Source organism: Schistocerca piceifrons, chromosome 8, assembly GCF_021461385.2.
Source record: "Schistocerca piceifrons isolate TAMUIC-IGC-003096 chromosome 8, iqSchPice1.1, whole genome shotgun sequence".
NCBI classification, from domain to species: Eukaryota; Metazoa; Arthropoda; class Insecta; order Orthoptera; family Acrididae; genus Schistocerca; species Schistocerca piceifrons.
Genome location: NC_060145.1, coordinates 398,646,504 through 398,667,870, shown reverse-complemented (window position 1 = coordinate 398,667,870; position 21,367 = coordinate 398,646,504). Strand labels below are relative to the sequence as shown.

The window sequence follows — 21,367 nt, the reverse complement described above, 5'->3', positions numbered from 1 at the left end:
GCTGGACTTAATGTGGTACAAACATAAAGTATTCATTCTTAACCCACTTCATTAAACAATAAACTTCAATTTTACACCTCTAAACAATTTTTCTTCTCTAATTTGCACGTATTCCTTACCTTACTGGAGAAAGTTTGTCCTTTTCTGAAGGAACATGGTCGACAGAAACTTCGCCTTCCATATTTTTATCAATGCAATTCCTTTCATTTATGGTACCTCTGTGAAAGTAAAACATATTTTTGTTAAGGATCAAAAAATTAGTTTTCTTCATTTTAATATTTTTACTTAGGTTATGATAAAACAGGTAAACATTTTGATGTAGGTTTACTACAAAATTAATTGAAAGGGACATGTAGATAGCAATATTATCTTACTCTTATATCAAGTACAGCAATAAAATCACACAATTCAATCACAGTTTCGATTGCACATGCAACTGACCTTACATTACATATTAATGACTTTGCACTGTGTGTCCTAACAATCTACACATCATCCACTAAAAAGCATACATTTGACTCCATCGAAAAAAATGTTAGAAAATAATTTAAATGTATAAAATGCAATATCCATCATTATAATTTGTTTAATCTTACATATAAGTACTGCCTATATTTCCAAGTGAAATAATGTCCCTCAACAATGACTTTACTCATGACCAAAACAGAAACAATTATTTTTCATTGCCCACTTCTAAATTCTGAAGGCTGTCTCATTTCACAGACTGTCAGTATTTTAGGTAATGATTCCTCAAATCTGCCATGATCACATCTTTTGAATATCTAACTATCACACAGTTTCTCCAGCAGCCACTAGAATTAAGTGTCAGGCAAGTGCAGCCCTTGGGAGTGAGAGGATACACTCTACTTGACAGGAACTGGACTTGGTGTTAAGGAGAGTACCATAATTATATCTGACGATACTGATGAATCTTTCAGCATTATCCTGGAACTGGGTATGTAGTGCTACTTGGGCACTGGCCAAATGGGTGAAACAATGGATTTTGGAGTTAGAGAAAGGGGTAAAATTTGAACCTACACCATGTCATCATCCAAAATGTTACCATTGGAATAGGAAAGGCAATATCACCCACTCCACAGTGATTTTGCAAACCAAATTAGAGGCAACACCAGTTGTATTTCGAAAGTCTCCATTCACAAAGTTCTTGAATAGAAAGGCAATATCAAAGCTCCACAGCGATTTTGGCAAGAAAGTTAGGTGGACCACAAGTTGCATTCAGACAGTCTCCATCCACGAAGATCAACACCACCTCAACAAAGGACAGTGTCCCGAGACTTGAGAGATAACAAGGATATTGTCTTTTCTCACCTGTTGATCAGGATGTAGCTTTCTCACAAATCGTACATAATGACAAGTCATTGAAATTGCTCAGTGATCCTGCACACTGCTGATTAAATAATATTCTGACTAGAAAGATTCAAAGGGAAACACAGAACTCTTTTTGAGAAGCCAAAAGGAGTTCAATTGCAGCCAAAGTAATTCAGGGTGCCACTAACAGACTGCTCTTCCTCCAAGACTCTATGGCTAACAAAAACCTACAAGGATTGGGTCTCCCTTTGACCTGCTGTTAAGTTACATTGGAACATCCACTTATTTTGAAGCTAAACATCTTTCATTACTTCTGGGACAGCTCATAGGCAAATGCGACCACCATCTGGAACTCAAAGGACTTCATAAGGCACCCGAAAACGCTTAGCCTACAACCAATGGATCTCTTAGTTTGTTTTGACAATGTGTATTTACAAAAAGTCCTTCACAGGATTCCTTGAAACTAATAAGCAGCAAGTATCAGGAGGATATTGTGATGCTCTTTAGACATGTACCAACTTCCACAAGCTTTTTATTCAATAATGAAGACTGTAAAGGTATGTTAATCTGGCATCCAATGGTCCAGCATGTTCAATAATCCAACATCACTTCTAACATATTGAATATTTCAGATGTGTACAACAAATTTCGGTCGGGCTCGGCAGTGGCCAACAATTACAAGTTGTGAAGTGGCAACAACTGTTCCAGTCGCTGATCCGACAGCTTCGTTATGAACCAATTATCTACAGAGATTAAAAAGTGGTTCTTTAAAGTGTAATCACAAAGTGTCTCTGTACCAAAAGGTCCATAGAAAAACATGTAACTGGATATATGAATATGGAAAAAGGTAAACAGTTCCATAATGATTTGGGGTTATCAAAAACTAAATGTGTATTTTCTAACGGTTGGTTACAAAACTAGTCACAGAATTTGAAACTTGATGTAAGTGGACAGTTGTAATTGGCAGATAAAAATGCAGCTGAAGACTATAAAGAAACTTCTTGCAATTTGGTTTAACATCATAACTTAGCTACTAGTCAAATCTACAATGCCAATGAAACAGGCCTACTTTGGCGCTGTTTGCCATTTCAACTTTTGGCAGGTATAGAGACGAAAAGTGTGCCAAAGATTCAAAAATCAATAAAAACACCACCCAAGGATAAACTGACAGTTTTATTGTGTTCAAATGCTTCAGGTGACCACATGTTGACACCTTATGTTATTAGCAAGTACAAAAAGCCAAGAGCTTTAAAAGGCATTTTAAATATTACTGTAATTTGTGGAACTCATTCCAATGCATCTATGGCTTCAGAATTGTTTAAGAATTGTTTTTTTTTCCATAATTTCATATAAGAGTCAGTTTCAAGAAAAACTGGATTTGCCTGAACGAAGCTGAGTTGTACTGTTCTTATGTAATTGTACAACTCACCTTCCGGCATCTGAACTGATCTCATGGAATACATTCACCACTTATCTTCCAGCAAATATTACTTTTCCGATCCAACCAATGGATCAGGGAGTAATTCAAAATTTCAGATGTTTTTATAAAGCTCCTTTTCTTTCCAAGAGCTCAGCAATTCAGACTGTTCAGCAATGGATTTTCAGAAAAAATTAACATTAAAGATGCTATTTTAGGAGCCAATTTGGCATAGAATAAAGATAAGACTACTACTCTTTGGAAATCATGACAAAAATTCAGGCCAAAAGCCTAAAAAGATGAAACATACTCCACTATTCCAACCGTAAATGATGCTGTTGTTAAACTGTTAGATGTTGCTCAAAATGAAATGAGAAATTTGTTTCAAAATGAAGTTTTGGATGGGATACACACTGATGCAGAAAAAACTCATCACCTCTACCTACCTGCAATGAAGCAGCTGCTGCTATTGGTACATTTATAAGATTTACTGAATGTAGCAAGTCTTCCAACACTGCACAACTTTTCAATTTGTGTGCTATATATAATGACTTCTGGAAGAAAAACCTGCACTAAAAAAAAGTTACATCTTATTTCAAGGGAATTAAGCAGAGAAAATATGATAAACAATCGAACACCAATCACACATTGTTTGCCGTGTCTCTCACACTCTGTACACTGCTAGTTTTAGACGACAGTTGGTTAATCTGGCATTTTCGGTAGTCCAGCACCATTAGAACCCATGAGGTACCAGATTAGTGGGTTTCTACTGTACTTTGAACAACTAGGTGGAAGTCTCTCTGTGGTAGCCAATTATTTTATGGAAGAAGCACTACAGTCAGCTGCTTTAAAATCCTGGCAGTACATGGATGATACACTTATGGGGATGGCATCATGGAACCAGACATTACCCATATCTCCAATTCTTTGACATCTCAAGTTGCACCGCACAGGGTAGCCACGCAGTCTGAGGCGCCTTGTCACATTTTATGCAGCTCCCCCTGTCGGAAGTTCAAGTCCTCCCTCTGGCATGGGTGTGTGTGTTGTCCTTAGATTAAGTAGTGTGTAAGCCTAGGGACTAGTTTGGTCCCACAGGAATCTAAAATTGCACCATTTGAATACTCAGTTTATGATGCAGGTAGAGAAAGACAGTACATTGCCCTTCCTGGACATTTTAATATGAAGGAAAGTTGAGGGAATGTTGGGGCATAGCATGTACTTTACATCTACTCACACTGGCTTATAATCTACTCAAAATGACTTTTATTTGTAGGCTACAAATTATCACTACCATGCACAATGTGATGGTGTGTTAAGTACTCTGATTCACAGAGCAGACGTTATGTCCAATTCTGACAGCCTGCCATGTAAGGGACACCCCCTTAGAGCAGCTTTCCAAGAGAATGGCTATTGTGGGAGAAAACATTCATCACACATTCCAGTTAAAACGACTCCAGCCAAGGGAACAAAATGAAGAAAAAGGGACAACCACTATCAGTCATTTCATGACATACTTTGGCAATACAATCTCAAGTATTGGAAGAGTCTTCGACAAACACAACAGACTCAACCAGAAACTCCGTCAATTTAGCAGCAGATTTCTGGACCTTTGTAGTGGGGTGGAGATTTGCAGCATTCTACACAGGTCATGGGTAGATTGCACAGAGAAATCAGTAACTTCTGTAATGGAATACTTGTGGAATGTAAGTACATAGATTTTTTTTAAGGTCAGGCAAAAGTCTGAAGTTCTTTGATGAAAGCTCATCAGTCAGTATGATGAGAGCAAAATCTAATAATATACAAGGTAGATGCACTTTCAATGTCAAGATTTTAAAAGTAAATTTCCAAAGCATGCATAACAAAATAGCTGAATTTGCAGCCCTCTTGGAAAGCAGCGGCATTCAGATCATACTCAGAACCAAGAGTTCCAGCAGCACACTACTAACCTGCTGTACTTGAATATTATGGGATTGTTTTTCCTAATCTGCATTAACTCACAATTTTCTACATTTAGAGCTAACTGCCATTCATCACACCAACTAGAAATTTTGTTTAAGTCATCTTGTATCCACCTACAGTCACTTAACGACAACACCTTCCCAAACACCACAGCATCATCAGCAAACAACCAGACTGCTGCTTACCCTGTCCATCAGACCATTTATATATACAGAAAATAACAGCACCCCTATCACACTTCTCTGGGGCACTCCTGTGGACATCCCTGTCCCTGATAAACACTCAGTGTCGAGGTCAAAATACTGGGTTCTTTTACTCAAGAAGTACTTGAGCAACTCACATACCTGGGAACCTATAGTGCATGCTTGTACCTTTGTTAATAGTTGGCAGTGTGACATTGTGTCAAATGCTTTACGGAAATCTACGAATATGGAATCTGCCTGTTGGCCAGTATTCATGGTATGCAGGCTCTCTTGTGAAAAAAGGGCAAGCTGATTTTCACAAGTGTGATTCTCTCTACAACAGTGCTGATTTGTGGACAGTCGCTTTTCCCTCTCAAGGAAATTTATTATATTTGTACTCAGAGTATGTTCACGGATTCTGCAGGAAATCAATATTAATATCATTTAGTCATAGAGAAATTATGGAGAAGTTTGTAAATCATGCTCTGGAGCAGTATGTGCCTAGTAAGTGGATTAAGAATAGACAAGGCCCATCATGGTTTAATAAAAAAATTGGAAAATGCTGAGAAAACGGGGATTATTGCACTCTCAGTTCAAAAAAGAATACCAAAATATCAACAGGGAAAAGTTAATAGAAATTCATGCACCTATAAAAACATCAGTGCATGAAGCACCCACTGCCATATGTTAGCATAAGACTTTGCTGATAATTCTAGAAAATTCTGGCCCTACATGAATCAATACCAGTCTGGTGTGGCAATACAACCCACTACAAGGAGAGCTGAACTTTTAAATACCATGTTTTAAGAATCATCCACACAGGAGAGTCATAAAGACACACCACTGTTTGACCGCAGTACAAACTCCCATATGTAGAACATAGAAATAGGCATTACTGGTGCTGAAAAGCAGTTGAAAGTTGAAAACAAAAAAGTCACCATGTTCAGATGAAATCTCAATTTGGTTTTACAGAGGATACTCCTTGACACTGAACTCATACTTAGCTTGCATTTATTGAAAATCTCTTGCAGTGGAAAGTCCCAAGTGAACAGAAAGTGCACAGGCGACGCCTGCGTGTACAAAAAATAAAAGAATGTACCTGCAAAATTATGCACCAATATCCTTAACACTGGTTTGCTGCAGAATTCTTGAACATATCATAAGTTCAAATATCATAAATTTCCTTAAGGAAGCAAAGGCTAAATCAACACAGATTTAGAAAGCACCGCTAATGTAAAATTCAGCTTGCCCTTTCCTCACATAATACCCTGCAAATCATGGATGAAAAGCAACAAGCAGATTTCATATTCCTACATTTCCAAAAAGTTTCTGACATGATGCCACACTACAGCCTGTTAACGAATGTTTAAGGATACAGAATACATTCTCAGATATGAGTGGTTTGAAGACTTTATAAGCAACAGAAACCAGTATGTTGACCTGGATGGTGAGTGTTCATCACAGGTAAAGCTATTGTCATGAGTGTAGCAGGACCACTCTTATTCTCCACATGCATAAACGATCTGATGGACAGGATTAGCAGCAATCTACACTGTCTGTTGATGATGCTGTAGTGTACAGGAAAGTGTCGTGTTTCAGTGACTTAAAGAGTATACAAGATGAATTGGACGAAATTTCTATTTGTTGTGATAAATGGCACTTTGTTCTAAATGTGGGAAAATGTAAGTTAATGGAGATGACTAGGAGAAACAATCCTGTAGTGTTTGAATACAATATTAGTGGTGTGCTGCTCAACACAGTTATGTCTACTATATACCTAGGCACAAAAAGCATGTAATGTCAGTTGAAGGGAACATGAATGGTCAGCTTCAGTATACTGGGAGAAATCTAGGGAAATGTGGTTTATCTATGAAGGAGATTGTATACAGAAAACTTGTATGATCAATTCTGCTCGAGTGTTCTGTGAATCCTACCCCGTCAGAATTAAGGAAGACATTGAAGCAATTCACAGGGGCAAATCACTGGGTTTTGTTTTGTCTGTTTGGTTTTGCTTTAGGGTGTAATAAACAGCTGGGGTCATATGCATCCAAGTCCAAACTAGGGAACACGAACACAGAGTGGAGTTAAACTAGAGAAAGTTTGGAGAAGCAGCATTTGCAACAGGCTGCAGAACTTTCCTATTTCCACCAGAATACATCGTGCATAAGGACCACAAAGACAAGATGAAAGAAATAACGGCTCATACGGAAGCATTTGCAAGTGGATCAGGAAAGGGAATGACTAACGATGGTATGGGGTACCCTTCACCATGCATCGTTGTATGATAGTTTACGCAGTATGTATGTAGATGTAGACGTTAAGATCCCCTATATTTTACATTAATATTAGTTCTTGAATAGTGAATTCTTTAGACTACTGTATTTTTTTTGGCATCAGACTTGATTTTAACAGCACTGCTAAATATCTTTGCTCCCAATGTACATGTTTCACTTTAACACACTGTAACAAAGTACTTAACAACGTGGCTAGTTGACAAGTGCCCCATCAAGCTCCTTCTCTCATTACACCACATAACTAAATAACTAAGTAAGAGAGAGAGAGAGAGAGAGAGAGAGAGAGAGAGGATAAAGATCTCTTGAAATCAGAAACGGTTTGTATTAAACACTGAATTTATAAAAAGTCTCTTGAAATCAGGAACAGTTCGTATTAAGTTTACAGAAAATGTCCCTACTATGTCTTAAGTACTTCACTATGCATTAGCGTTCATATGCTTTCACAACTACACTCGAGTTAGCCACTACTTTACAGACTCATTCCAGTAATTACAAAATACAAGTCTTCCATAAATTATACACGACTGCAAGCTTTCTCGGTGAATTTCATATATGAAGACTTCACAGGTTGTCAGACAAGTAGCATCGTCGTCTTGTAGCAACATTTCGATGGAATGCATCTCCATCATCTTCAGGCGAAGTGTCGGGATATCGTCGGTCGTGGGCTTATATCTCTGCTGGACCGCTCTCTGCTTCCCGCGGACGGCCAATTACGCGCCCGCGGAATCGCCCGATGCGCCTGGATCGGCGGCAGAACGAAAGGCACTACAGGCACTCAGGGAAGACCAGGACATAGCGGTCTTGGCAGCGGACAAAGGCAACGCCACGGTGCTGCTTAAATCAGAAGACTATTGGCAGAAAATCGACGCCCTCCTGCAAAATCCTGCCTATAAAAGACTAAGGAAGGACCCCGCTACAACAGTGACACGCAAGACCGTTGAGATGCTCAACAACTCGGGACTAGAGAAGGATATCATCAGGAAGCTGTACGCGAGGGCACCGGCACCACCATGTTTCTATGGCCTCCCAAAGGTCCACAAAGAAGGTGTCCCATTACGACCTATTTTAAACACTATTAACTCGCCAACATATGGTATTGCTAAGCATTTATCACAGATGCTAAAACCCTTGGTGGGTTACAGTCCACACCATGTGAAAAACTCGGCTGAGTTTGTGAAAGTACTACAGGGAATGCAGGTGAAAAATGAAGACCTACTAGTCAGCTTCGATGTAACATCCTTATTCACCCAAGTACCAATAGATGACTCCCTGGCTTTACTCGAAGAACACTTTGAAAAGGATATCATCAAGCTCTTTCGCCATGTTCTAACCACCACCTATTTCAAGTGTGGTGGGAAGTTCTACGAACAGATAGATGGTGTAGCTATGCGCTCTCCCCCAAGCAGCAGGCATAGCTGATCTATACATGGAGCACTTCGAAAAGCTAGCACTGGACACTGCTCAACACAAGCCAAAAGCCTTCTACAGGTACGTTGACGATTCCTTTGTAGTTTGGCCACATAGCAGGGACAAACTGCTAGAGTTCCATCAACACCTCAACAGCATATATGGAAATATCAAATTTACCATGGAGATAGAAGAGAACAGAAGCTTACCCTTTCTGGATATCCTGATCACAACATGGACAGCACGCTGGGACACATAGTGTATAGAAAGAAAAAACACACGGACCTCTATCTTAATACCAATAGCTGCCACCACCCTGCGCAACGCAATGCTGTACTCAACACCTTAGTGCACAGGGCCAGGTCCATCTGCCACGAAAATTGCAACACCTAAAGGACACCTTCAAGAAAAATGGATACAATGAGACACAAATAAGGAGAGCTATGAAGACCGACCACAAGAAGAGAGAAAAGAGACCGGATGAAGATGAAGCAATGGGCTGTGCGTTCTTGCCATATGCGGGTCCTCCGACGTCCAACATAGCGAGAATTCTCAAAAAACAAAGTGAAGACCGTTTTCTGCACAGCAGGTGAAGACTGTTTTCTGCGCAGCAGGAAAAATCAAAGACCTTCTCGGTTCAACCAAGAATCCACTAGGTCTGACGGCACCAGGTGTGTACAAGATTGGATGCGAATGTGGGAACCAATATATAGGACAGACGCAGCGTTGCATCTCATAGCACCACAGTGAACACATTAGGCATGTACGCTTGGGCCACACCAACAAATCTGCTGTGGCAGAACATAGTATTGACGAGAAGCATACCTTCGATTTCGAGGACACAAAGAAAATATGCAGTACAAACGGATTTTGCGACTCAGTAATCAAAGAGTCCATAGAAATACGATTACACGACAACCTAATCAACCACGACAGTGGCTTCCATCTCAGCACAGCCTGGGAGCCTGCAATCAGGAAAATCAGAGAAGAACATTCTGTTACACCAAGGGCTGCGGGCGGGCGCGTGATTGGCCGGCCACGGGAAGCGGAGAGTGGTCCAGCAGAGATATAAGCCCGCGACCGACGATATCCCCATCGCCTGAAGATGATGGAGACGCATTCCATCGAAACGCTGCTACGAGACGATGATACTACTTGGCTGATAACCCGTGAAGACTTCATATACTTCTATAAATTATTTACTCATTTTTGGAGTTCTATATTTTACAAAATATTACATGTACAAATATGACCAATGCATGAACAGAAATGTAAACTCACAAAGTTTGCACTGTGCACACTAGTTGGCATTACGACTGTGGTGCCTTGACAAAATGGTGGCAAAGCAAGAAAAGACTTTTTGCGTATTGGAATATGAGAGATGTTTCTCTGTTACACAAATGCAGTGTGCGTTCAGAAGGAATTTGGAAAAGAACCATTATGTAAACAGAGCTTTGTGGAATGGATCCACAATTTACATCCACTGGTTGCCCCTGTAAATAAAAAAGTACCGGATGACTCAAGTGTGCCATAAGCAACAATGGAGAGGGTGAGAGAAAGAAACCTCAAAATTTGGAAAACTGCAGCAAAGTCTGTGGAAAATTTTGTGATGGCAGTTACTTTTCAAACCATACTGTCTGCAGCTCACATACCAATTAAAACCAGAAGATTATGGCCAGGGCTTTTGATTTTGCATCACAATGCAGAAAGCACTTGAGAATGAACATTTCACCTCCAAGTTCAGTGACAAAGTAACCTTCCATTTATCGGTAAAGGTTAATTGGCACAATGTGTGAGATTGGGGCAACAACAATTCTGATGAAATTGTGACGCATGAACAAGATTTACTCATGGATAAAGTTTTCCACACAGTGTCACAGACAAAGCTTTCTGGGCCAATTTTCTTCTCAGAGAAGGACAGTGATGTGTACCTCTTACCTTACTTGTTTGCAGTTGTGGTTGTTTCCACAACTGAGAATTTCATCTTCCAACAAGAAAAGAATATCCTCATTGGGGCGTCGATGTTTATTGCTATCTAAATTATGAACTTCCACATTACTGGATTGGGTGTGGAGCAGAAGATAATGCGGATCTGTTCCCTCGGTCCCCAAGGTCACCTGAACTAATGTCTTGCGAGTTTTTCATTGGGGGGTACACTGAGGACTGAGTTTACTTACCCACACTGTCATGAAGAGCTAAGGGAATGTGTCAATGTTGCTGTGATGACCACTGATAGGATGCTGATACATAAGGTATGGAATAAACTTGACTGCCACTTGGACATGTGGCTCAAACACAGACAGCTGGGACCACAGCCCAGCAACTGAAACCAGACCACAGTTGCCAGTCGATGTCCTGCCATCTCAGCAACATCAGGAGACAAAGATTCCACAACTGGTGCTCCTGCATGAGGGCTGTCATGCAGGTCCTGTCGCATAAGTGACCAACCTCAACCTATCTATATGTTTCGACACAGTCTTGATACGGGGGGCCTTCCGTGATTGTCAGCACGTGGAAACAGGATTTCAACCAGCAGGACCAGCCCATCAGCAACTAGTCACAGAAGGGCCATCTGATGATGCAGAGCCTGTGTCAGTCATTGTCGCATCTATGACTCTGCCTCCACTGGGCTGTGATCAATGACAGCTACCTGACTGTCCATCTCGGCACAGGCACACCACATCGCTGCCGCATCACCACCCCACAGCTATTAGCCGCCATCTGCCAGCATGCTGTAGTAGCCAGGGCACCGCTACCATTTACGGGAAACATCTGCATCAGCAAACCAGTACCAATGTGCTGGGATCTGAGAGTCACTTCCCTGAGAGTCAGTAAAAGCTTGCTACAGGCACAAATAGAACGCTTGTAGAGTGCAAAATGCAAATCTGGTGAGTTTACTCCTCTGTTATTACATCAATCATATTATAATACTTTGAAAATATAAAGCTCTAAAAATGAATGAATCATTTATAGTAGCCCTTTATTTTGTGTTTCCTACGTCTCGCACAAAATTAACTTGAACTGAAAATTACTACAGTCAAACCTCCATATAACGATTACCGATACAATGATAAACCCAGGTACAGCACTAATTTTATATAGCCCCTGCTGATTTCCTATATGCACTTTGTTCATTACCCCTCCTTACAACGATGAAGTAAATTTTGCGACTCCCTGTTATAATGAAGACAAAATTTTAAGGAACTGACTATTCCCTACTTCTAGGAAGCTCACTATAGAGGTAGATATTGTTTATTTGGATACTAGACTTTCGGTGCTTTATTTCCAGAAGCTAGTACTACAGTACTCCATTTATTCTAGTGGTAAAGAGAATAGCATACAGTCACAGGCGAGCTGTACTGAGCAGCATACGTCAACGAGCTCCTTTGTTTGAACGAGTGTTTAGTTTGTCCATTGATGAGCTTCAGTAGCAGACAGAAGTGTTTTGTTGGGCTCATACGCAGCTTATCTCCATGATTTTTGAAATCTGTGCATGTTCACTTTGGACTTCTCCAAGATTGGCTGGAACTCAGAAACAAATAAGACTGGAGATAAAAATAGAGGTTTTCAAGACATGGATAATGGAATGCAACAAGTAGATGTGGCGAGGAAGTATGGACTCGCACAATCACCGTTAGCTACATTCCTTAAAAAATGAAAATAAATTGAAAACACTTTTGTAGGTGGCCAATTTAACCCTTCAAGAAAAAGATTGAAGACGGCTGCTGCTGACGATGTGGACAGTGCTACACTGCAGTGGTTGAATCAGATTGCCTGCGCAGTATGTACCAATTAATGGTCCGTTGATATGGCAAAAAGCCTTAGATTTTGCTAAGTTGCTTGGCGATTCTAATTTGACGGCAAGTAACGGACGGTTGCAAAGATTTAAGAACAGGCTTGAGATTTTTTTTAAAGTGATTTTGGGAGAAGAAAAATCAGCATGTTTAGGTGATGCAGAATTTTCGAGGAAAAATGCCACATGTAAACTGTTAGAAAAATGCGGTCCTGAAAACTTGTACAATGCAGATGAGACGAAATTGTTTTATCAACTGATGCCAGAGAAGATGATGGTCTTTAGGAGAGAAAAGTCTAAAGGATGGAAGCAGCCTAAAGAATGCCTAACTGTTCTTCTCTGCAGCAAGGCGCCAGGGACACAAAAATTGACGCCACTGGTGATCGGAGGATCAGCAAACCCACAGTGCTTCAAAAATGTAAGAAGCTTACCAGGTAGGAGGGTACATACATTTTATTTTACCTTCCCTTAATTAATACATTAATTCAGTACAGTATGGCTTCAGCTGTAATGTTTTGCTACAGTCGTATTGTAAATGTGATTTCTTTTATTGCAGATAATTACAAGGCAAATCGAAATGCATGGATGATGTCTACTCTTTTTATTTGAGTGTCTGCTTTCGCTTGATAAAGAGATGTGAATGAGGAATAAGAAAATTGCATTGCTGCTGGATAATTGAATGCACATAACAACATGCCAGCATTGAAGAACATTGAACTACGCTACTTCCCCCCAAGCTGTACTTTGATTCTTCAGCCACTAGATATGGGGATAATTAAGAACTTTAGACAAAATGCCATTCACATTTAGTTCTACACATGTAATATTGGTAATTTTCGCCTCGCAAGCACTAGTATACGCTCAACAGTAGATGCCTGATGGCCTGAAGTTATCAAACAACTGTAATGTAAAAGAAATGAACCATCGAATAGCAGCATCAGAATCTATTAGTCTTTATCTTTGCCACTCCTGCACGGCAGCAGTAAATCTCTTTGGGCATATATCCATTAATGATATAAAAAGAATTTGTTTTTCAAGACAAACAAGGCGTTGAGTGCTTCACTTTTTACTGTTTCTATTCCATGAAAGGCAGGTACGGACTTGCTGCGTTCCGCCATCTGTATTTTATAATTTGTGCAAAATAGCCTGTAAATGTGCTAATTGTCTTCTCAATCAGACAACATACAGTTTTATGTAATTAATTACGAGCAGGCACCATCAAGAGGACATTAATCTCAAGTATTGCCTGTGATGTGCGAAGTTTTTGTTAATATGCACCAGCTATTGTAACTGTCATATAAAAAAAGTACGTAGCATTAAAAAAAAGTATGTCATATATATGAAGTGTGGTTATTTAGACAAATTATCCTTAAGTATCTCCATCTCCTCATTACTTGAATGTTAATCGTTTTGTATCAGTTTATCTCCCGAAATTACGATCACGCTGATGGACCGAACGCAGCAATGAGGCAGGAGGAACATTATCGTTTTCCTATCACTTCTGAAACAATCTTTTCAATTGGATAGTGTTGATTTCTTTTAAAGTCAGTAAATCTTTTAGTTCCTTAGTGTCGATCCAGGTATGACTGCACCGCGGCATGAAAATGCGTGGAAATGATACTGTTGCTTCCTACCGATCTCAAATCAATTAGTCTGCTGCTCCATGTCCAAAGAATGTCAGGTATTTAGTGACTTGTTACTATAAGATAATTCAATCAATCTATGATTCTGTCGCCAAGTTACATAAAAAACATCATTATATCTTCAACAACACTACACCCATGATGGCAAACATTGAAAGAAAGGTGAGCAATCCCTACAGTTTCAACGTGAAGCAAGATTGTGACATGATTGCTAGTTCCTGGAACAGTGTACAGCTGAATGCGATTGTGAACTGCTGGAAAAATGCAAGAATTTCTGAAAGTGAAGATCTCGGTGAGAATGTTGTGGCGGATGAAATAACACAGGATGATATTCAAAGTGATCTGGAGATTTATTCAGTAGTTACCAGTAAAACCATAGATACTTCAGTAGTTGAATACTTGTCAGTGATGATGAGGCGAGTGTTTGAAGCATATACCAACGAATCTATCATCAAGGAGTTAAAGGGTAATTCGGCTGCTGAAGATTCTGGCGATGACAGTGATGTGATAATTGCAAATCCCCCTCCTCTGATGGAGCTAACAGGTCAGTTGGAAACAATTCGGCAAGTAGCATCTTCAATCCCCAGTGTTTCAGCACTGCAATTGACTGAGTTAGAGGAGATATAAAGACAATATTCGCAAGAGAATCTTTAAGAAAAAAAGAGGAAAATAAATGAATTTTTCTGTACACAAAAGTAAGACACTCTACAGGTACAGTATTAATAAACGTAGTGAACAAAATGAGTTTCATTATTTGTCTTTTAAGGTTATTTTTCATCAGAAAAGTACTACAGCAATGTACTTCTCAGCCATTAACACATGGCTCCTTGCTCCAAGTCACGATAACAAAACCTCATTATAACAATAACCCTGGTACAACAATTTAATTTTCATGGTCCCATGAAATTCATTGTATTGAGGTTTGACTGTATCACTTTTCACACCTAATTTAAGCACTCCAATGCGCAACTATACACACCAGTCTTGCCTGCAACCCCCTTGCAGACTCCCTGAGACTACATGCGGATTCCTTTGGGAATTTTGGCCTTTTAGTAGTCCGTTCTTAATTGGTTATCAGGCAGATTCATTCTGCTTTTCCAAAATCTTAATTTCTAGCATTTTAGAAACAGTGTAGTGAGAGGTTGGAAGGATACAGATATTGATACATTTCTGGTGTCTAGAAGCTTACCCTCACTTACCTCAGGCAGCCTACAGCCCACAGGGCAGAGAGCAAAAATGCTCCTATACTGGGATGATGGGGTATAGATGCCATGTGACAAATTGTCAGGAGCAAAAATGCTCCTATATTGGGACGAAGGGGTATCTTTATGTCCCTGTGGGCTGTAGGCCGCCTGAGGTAAGTGAGGGTAAGCTTCTCAACACCAGAAATGTATCAATATCTGTATCCTCCCAACCTCTCACTACACCGTTTCTAAAATGCTAGAAATTAAGATTTTGGAAAAGCAGAATGAATCTGCCTGATAACCAATTAAGAACGGACTACTAAAAGGCCAAAATTCCCAAAGGAATCCAAAAATTTCTAATAAATGAGAAAACAGCAATAGCACTCTCTTCATCAGTGATAGAAAATTCTGACAGTGACAAAGACATCACATACACACTCACTCATTCATCACTATATGTAAAAAATTTACAATAATTGTTACAAGTTTTCATAATACAAATGTTATTATAAAGAGCACAAATTAAAAATTCATATTTCATAGACACTTCAAAAACTGTTTCTTTCCATTTTCAAATGTCACTATGTCCACATTTACAATACAAAAAGATACCAATATTCTTTTGTTACTGAGATGTTTTTACATTCCATATAGATATTCTGCATCACAAAATTATAAAAGATAATACAAAATTATTAAATATCCTCAAATGTTACAGTTCTTTCCTTCTTATCCCATCCCATAAGTCTCTCCTGACCCGGGATTCTGGGTGACTTTTCTGAACTGTACCCCTTCTCCTAAACCTCTACAGTTCTTTCCTTCACTGCCCTTCCTTCCCCTTCAACTCTTCTGCTGGAAGAAGGAGCCACTGGCTGTGCATAAGTTAAACCTTTTTGTGTATGTGTTTTCTCCTGCCACAACTTGGTGAGTAGATTTTTTTTATCTGTCTAGTTACATTATACTTAAAAAAAGTCAGTTGATTCAACACACAAAAATGTACATTGTGCTTCAGAGCTGGACAAAAAACGCGACTAGGCTGAAGATGATGATAATTATTATTAACAATAATACTACTACTGCATATGTACTAAGAATGGCTAAGGTCTCAGTTTATTCATTTAAGAGAAAGCCATTGTTTACTGTGGATTCTGCTCATCTCAGAAAGGTGTAGGAAATAGATATAAATCAAAAGACATTCTATGCGCTGTAAGATAAATCACTATGCAGACCCTTAGCAAACTTTTTAATTAAAAAAGTTATATGTGCTGAGGCATAATATGACTTGCAATGGATAGCTGACTTATACACCACCTCAGTATACTGCCACAAATGCTGTAAACAATATCCATGTGAGCTGCCTATGGGTCTTCTGCTTGCTGTTGTGCTCAGCTCACTGGGAGTTGAAGTTGATGAAGCTAGCTGAATGGCCAGCAGCTGCTGGCACTTCCTTTGTCCCTGGACATTTCTATCGTTAAGCAGCTCCAGGTGACTGCCACACACTCCTCGCCAACTCATAGCACCAAAGAAAAGTAACACGCCGTGCATGTTGTGGGTCTAACTTAAGACAATACACAGCTGCCATCCTGTATGAGGACTGTTCAAAAAATTCTGAAACATTCATAATTTCACACCAAAGGTGTGTTGGAGTGAAATGCGATTGGCATCCCCACACAAGTCTGCGTTTAATGTGCAACTGCTGTAAGTTGCACAGTTTGTAAATTTTGAGTTGGCAGTGTTAGAGCAGCAATGTGTCTGCATTACATTTAGCGTGAAACTCAAGAAAACCATTTAAGGGACATACCAAATGATGCAGGAAGCCTACGGTGATGAGTGCTTAAGCCATACTCGGTGTTACGAATGGTCCACATTGTTTAAAATGGCTGGAAGGAAGTGAAAAATGACCCTCATTCAGGATGTCCTTCTACCGACAACACTCATGTCAGGAACATCAACGAAATAACGAACTTGTGCGTGCCAATCGAAGATTTACTGTCCAAGAGATTGCAGAAAAATGTAACATTTCAGTTGGATCGTGTCATGAAATCCAGACACAGCATTTTGGAATGCACTGTGTTGCCACCAAATTTGTCCCATGGCTCATAAGTCAAGACCAGGAAGACCTTCACCCCGCAATCTGTTAATAGCTTTTGGATTGCGCAAATGAGAACAAGATGTTCCTTAAGAAAATAATAACTGGTGATGAGATGTGGGTCTACAGTTATGATGTTGAGACCAAGGTTCGATCTTCACAATGGGCAAGGAAAAGTTTCCCAAGACCAAAAAAAAGTTCATCAGGTCAGGTGAAACGTCAAAGCCATGCTGATAGTTTTCTTTAACTTTGAAGGATTAGTTCATCATGAATTTGTGCCACAGAGACAAACTGTTATTCGATGGTACTATCGGGACATGTTGTGACACCTGTGAGAAGGAAACGATCTGAAATGTGACAACACAATTCATGGTTCTTGTATCACATTAATGCAGCCACACATTCATCCCTGTTGGTGTGTGACTACAGCACATAAAACAAAATCACTGTACTTTCCAGACCTGGCCCCTGAGAGCTTTTTTTTAATTATTATTTTTTTTATTTCCAAAGTTGAAAACCCCATTGAAAGGATGAAGATTTGCAACGACATACAAGATAAAAGAAAATTCACAGGTGGCGCTTCGTGCGATCCTGCAGGAGATGTACCAAGACTGCTTTCAGAAGTGGAAACGGCATTGGGAGTGGTGTATCAACTGTGGAGGAGAATATTTCAAAGGGGTCCAGGCACAATACATAAAAGGTAAGCACAGAAATATTTTGTGGATCAAATTCCAGAACTTTTTGAAAAGACCTCATATGTGAGGTACCACTAGTGCATTACTGTATGATATATAAATGCTAAGCAGTCTGCTCTCTGATGTGATGGGTTTTTAATTAATTGCTGCATATTAAACAAATTAAATATAAAACACTGTTGAAAACATGGAAAAGAACATTAAGCCTTGGTACACTGTTTGAAAAATGGTGACAATCAATACACAAACACGAAAGATAAATCTTCCTCACTGGTTTAAATCTACTTTGTAAAAGGCATTTTGAAGTGGCTTTTCTGACACTTCGAACATCCCTTGAACAGGGTTGCCACAAGTTTCCGCAAGTGAAATTCCCTAATATTTCCCTGATTTCCAGACAAGTTTTAGCATTTTCCCCTGACAAGTTTTGAGATCTCAAGGGTAAGTAAGGACGTAAGTTGCCAAAAAAATATAAGGATTTCTGTATTTCTCCCTCATTTTGTTTTGTTTTAGGGTGCAAAAACAACTAGGGTCATACACGCCTATGTCCAAACTGTTAAACACAAAGACAAAGAGAGGACTTAAAAATGACTTCATGTCAATCCACGACGACGGAAGAAAAGACAGGTAAAAACAGGGATGTGGAGATAGGTCTATAAAAAACACGATAGAAAAATGGAGGTCCCCCATGCGTCATTTGCTAAACGGTTGGTAACTCAGATGGCAAACCCAAACAGCAATGTAGACAGTCAAAAAAAGGGCATTCCATCTGGAAATGGTGGACAGTTAAAAGATGAACGCAATGTGCACAAAGCGGTACGGGAGCGCCACTTAACAAATGGCAATGTCTAAAAAGGCAGTGCCCAATACAAAACCTAGTTAAAATGACCACCCCGTGGCAGGAGGGCCGAGAGGAGGTCGTCCAAGCCACTGGGAGAGGCTTAATAATCAACAGCTTATTCTCATGAAGGGAGGACCAGCAGCGATGTCAAAGTGATATCACCTCCTTGACATACAGCAACACAGAGATCATCAGAGAGAATATAAGAACCAGTGGGCTGAGATACAAGGAGTGCAGCCTTGGCAGCAGCGTCAACACCCTTGTTTCCTGTCAGACTGACATGACCAGGAACCCACATAAACATCACAGTGACTCCATCAAGAGTGAGCAATTGAAAGCTTTCTTGGACCCATTGCACTAAGGGATAGATGGTGTACAGCGCACAGAGGCTTCGAAGGGCACTGAGATTCTGAGCAGATGACACAACTGAAAACACTGTGTTGCTGGATGTACTCCATGGCTCGATACAGGGCAAAGAACTCTACTGTAAATACTGAGCAGTGTGCCGGAAGCCGATACCAAAAAATGTTGGTGCCAAATAGGAAGACTCAAGTGTTGGTTGGCTGGAGGGACGTTGGAAGTCTTAATGAGATTATTCCTTCTGTCCTTTTCAGCCTGTTGGTTGTGTAGCTGGTGACTTCGTCCCATGAAGCGAGAGTCTGATGGCTTCTTGCACAGCTGGACGAGGGGACTGCAATGCTACCATGACACTGGGCTATTTCACAACCTCAGAGCTGAATTTGAGGTCGCATGTCTGCACGGCCATGTCCTTCATGGAGCAAGATGCAGCAAGAGCAATACTATAAGTGCCAGATGGTAGAATGCAGGGTTTGTGACTAGCCAATAACTTGCGAGCAACAGGGTACGGAACCTTTTCCTTCACCCGCATCCCCTGGACAGCCCACTCACTGAGATAAACGAGATAATCTCGAGAGGCGGCGGCATGGTCACCATTGTAGTTGATACAGCAGGGAGAAGGAGGCGGACAATCGCCCTCATGTGCATCCCTACCACAGGTTACAATTCGGCCAAGCATCGACAAGACATTATAGTGTGGTTGAAACAATGCATTGGGTTCGGAATGTACGGTCGGACTGTGAGAAGCTCATAGCCTGCTTTCATCTTGGATGAAAGCACCACTCTATCAAAGGTGAGAAAAAGCATGCATGTGGGCACTAAGCAGGCATATACCTTTTCCGCTGCCCAATGGATGGCAATGACACACTGATCAGAGGTATGTTTGGATTTTGGCTTTAGTCAGACAGTCGTGCAGCCTAGTGTGAATAACACCAGAGGAAGAATTCAAAGTTCTACGGGCGTCAACATGAACAGGATAGGCGTGGAGAAGCAAAGCAGCAAGCAGTTGTCGTGCTTGAGAATCAGAAGCATCCTCCAAAACCAAAGTGTCATTACATAAACAGGAGCAGTATTTCACAGGGCCACCAATTGCAATAACATCTTTCTGAATAATACTGTTGTGAATGACTGATTGCCTTCAGTACATGGAACTATGAGGAACTGTGGTGCAGGTGTGGTGGGTCTTTGAATTGTTAGCCTCATTTTGTTTCCGTTCTGTAGACGTTGATTGTAAAGATGATTCGCTCATTGTCAGAGCCCCCCATGATTGTCAGCATCTCCAATGGCGCACTCCTTCCAACTGAGGGCCCCTTTACAATGATCGTTCACACCTTAGGTCACATCTCCCAAACACTTGACAGAGGGACCAATCGGCAATTTGGGAAGGTAGCAGCTCAGGCAATCACCCCAACGTGGGCCTGGTCTGTACCAGGGGGTACGTGCGAACCCTACCTGTATACCCAGGGCTGGTAACTAGGCATTACCCAGTCACCTGTTACGCGTCAGATGCATGGGCCAGCTTTCAGGAGCAGACATGGACAGGGAGGGGGGAGGGGCGGGGCAGACATAGAGGAGGTGGGGGAGGGGGGGGGGGGGAAGGAGCCTCAAACACCGAAGCAGAGGGAGGATAGGAGAAGGTGAACGAAGAAAGGAAAAAGGAACGAAAAACAGTGGTGAGGCTTTCTTATGTCAGCTACAGACAGTGCAGAACATTCTCAAAAATACCCCAGACATGTTCCCCAAGGGAGGGGAAAAAGAACAGCAAGAGGATAGACATGCAGCAAGGGAGGACAACGATACTGCAAAGGCTGGGACCCCTTAGTAGATTTCTCCCCCATGTAAGCAAAAATCTTAAGTACTAACATCAACACGTTTCATAATGAACCGTTTTAGGTGGAGAAAGCAAGACAGATGGTATATGTTTCATTAAGACCACTGTTGTTATTATATTTCGATAAAGCGAAAACATTTGTGACATAAATACACATTTCCTTGGCGTCACAAGACAGATTTAAAATATCTTCAGTGATTTCAGAAATAACCTCAGAAAAAATGAGGCCTCTTGAAAGAAGTGAATAAGGCATAGAAGAGTTGTGTGCACCAACACTATAGGTGACCACCAAGAAAATGTTGGTTCTATGTTCTTATTGCCAATTATTATTCACTGTGTTATGTCTACT

General features: G+C 40.5%; 1 protein-coding gene across 3 annotated transcripts in view; it reads right to left on the bottom strand.

Annotated features, from left to right (window-relative positions):
* Positions 1-21,367, bottom strand: part of LOC124711495 (lebercilin) — a 181,904-nt gene that overhangs the window by 139,998 nt on the left and 20,539 nt on the right. For 2 of the 3 annotated variants that reach the window (XM_047241605.1, XM_047241608.1), the window contains exon 2: positions 120-218. In XM_047241605.1, coding sequence (XP_047097561.1) covers positions 120-181 — 62 coding nt within the window. In that variant the 5' untranslated portion in view covers positions 182-218. Of the gene's footprint in view, positions 1-119; positions 219-3,192; positions 3,309-21,367 lie in introns of those variants that run through there. The other variant, XM_047241607.1, reaches the window with a different exon arrangement.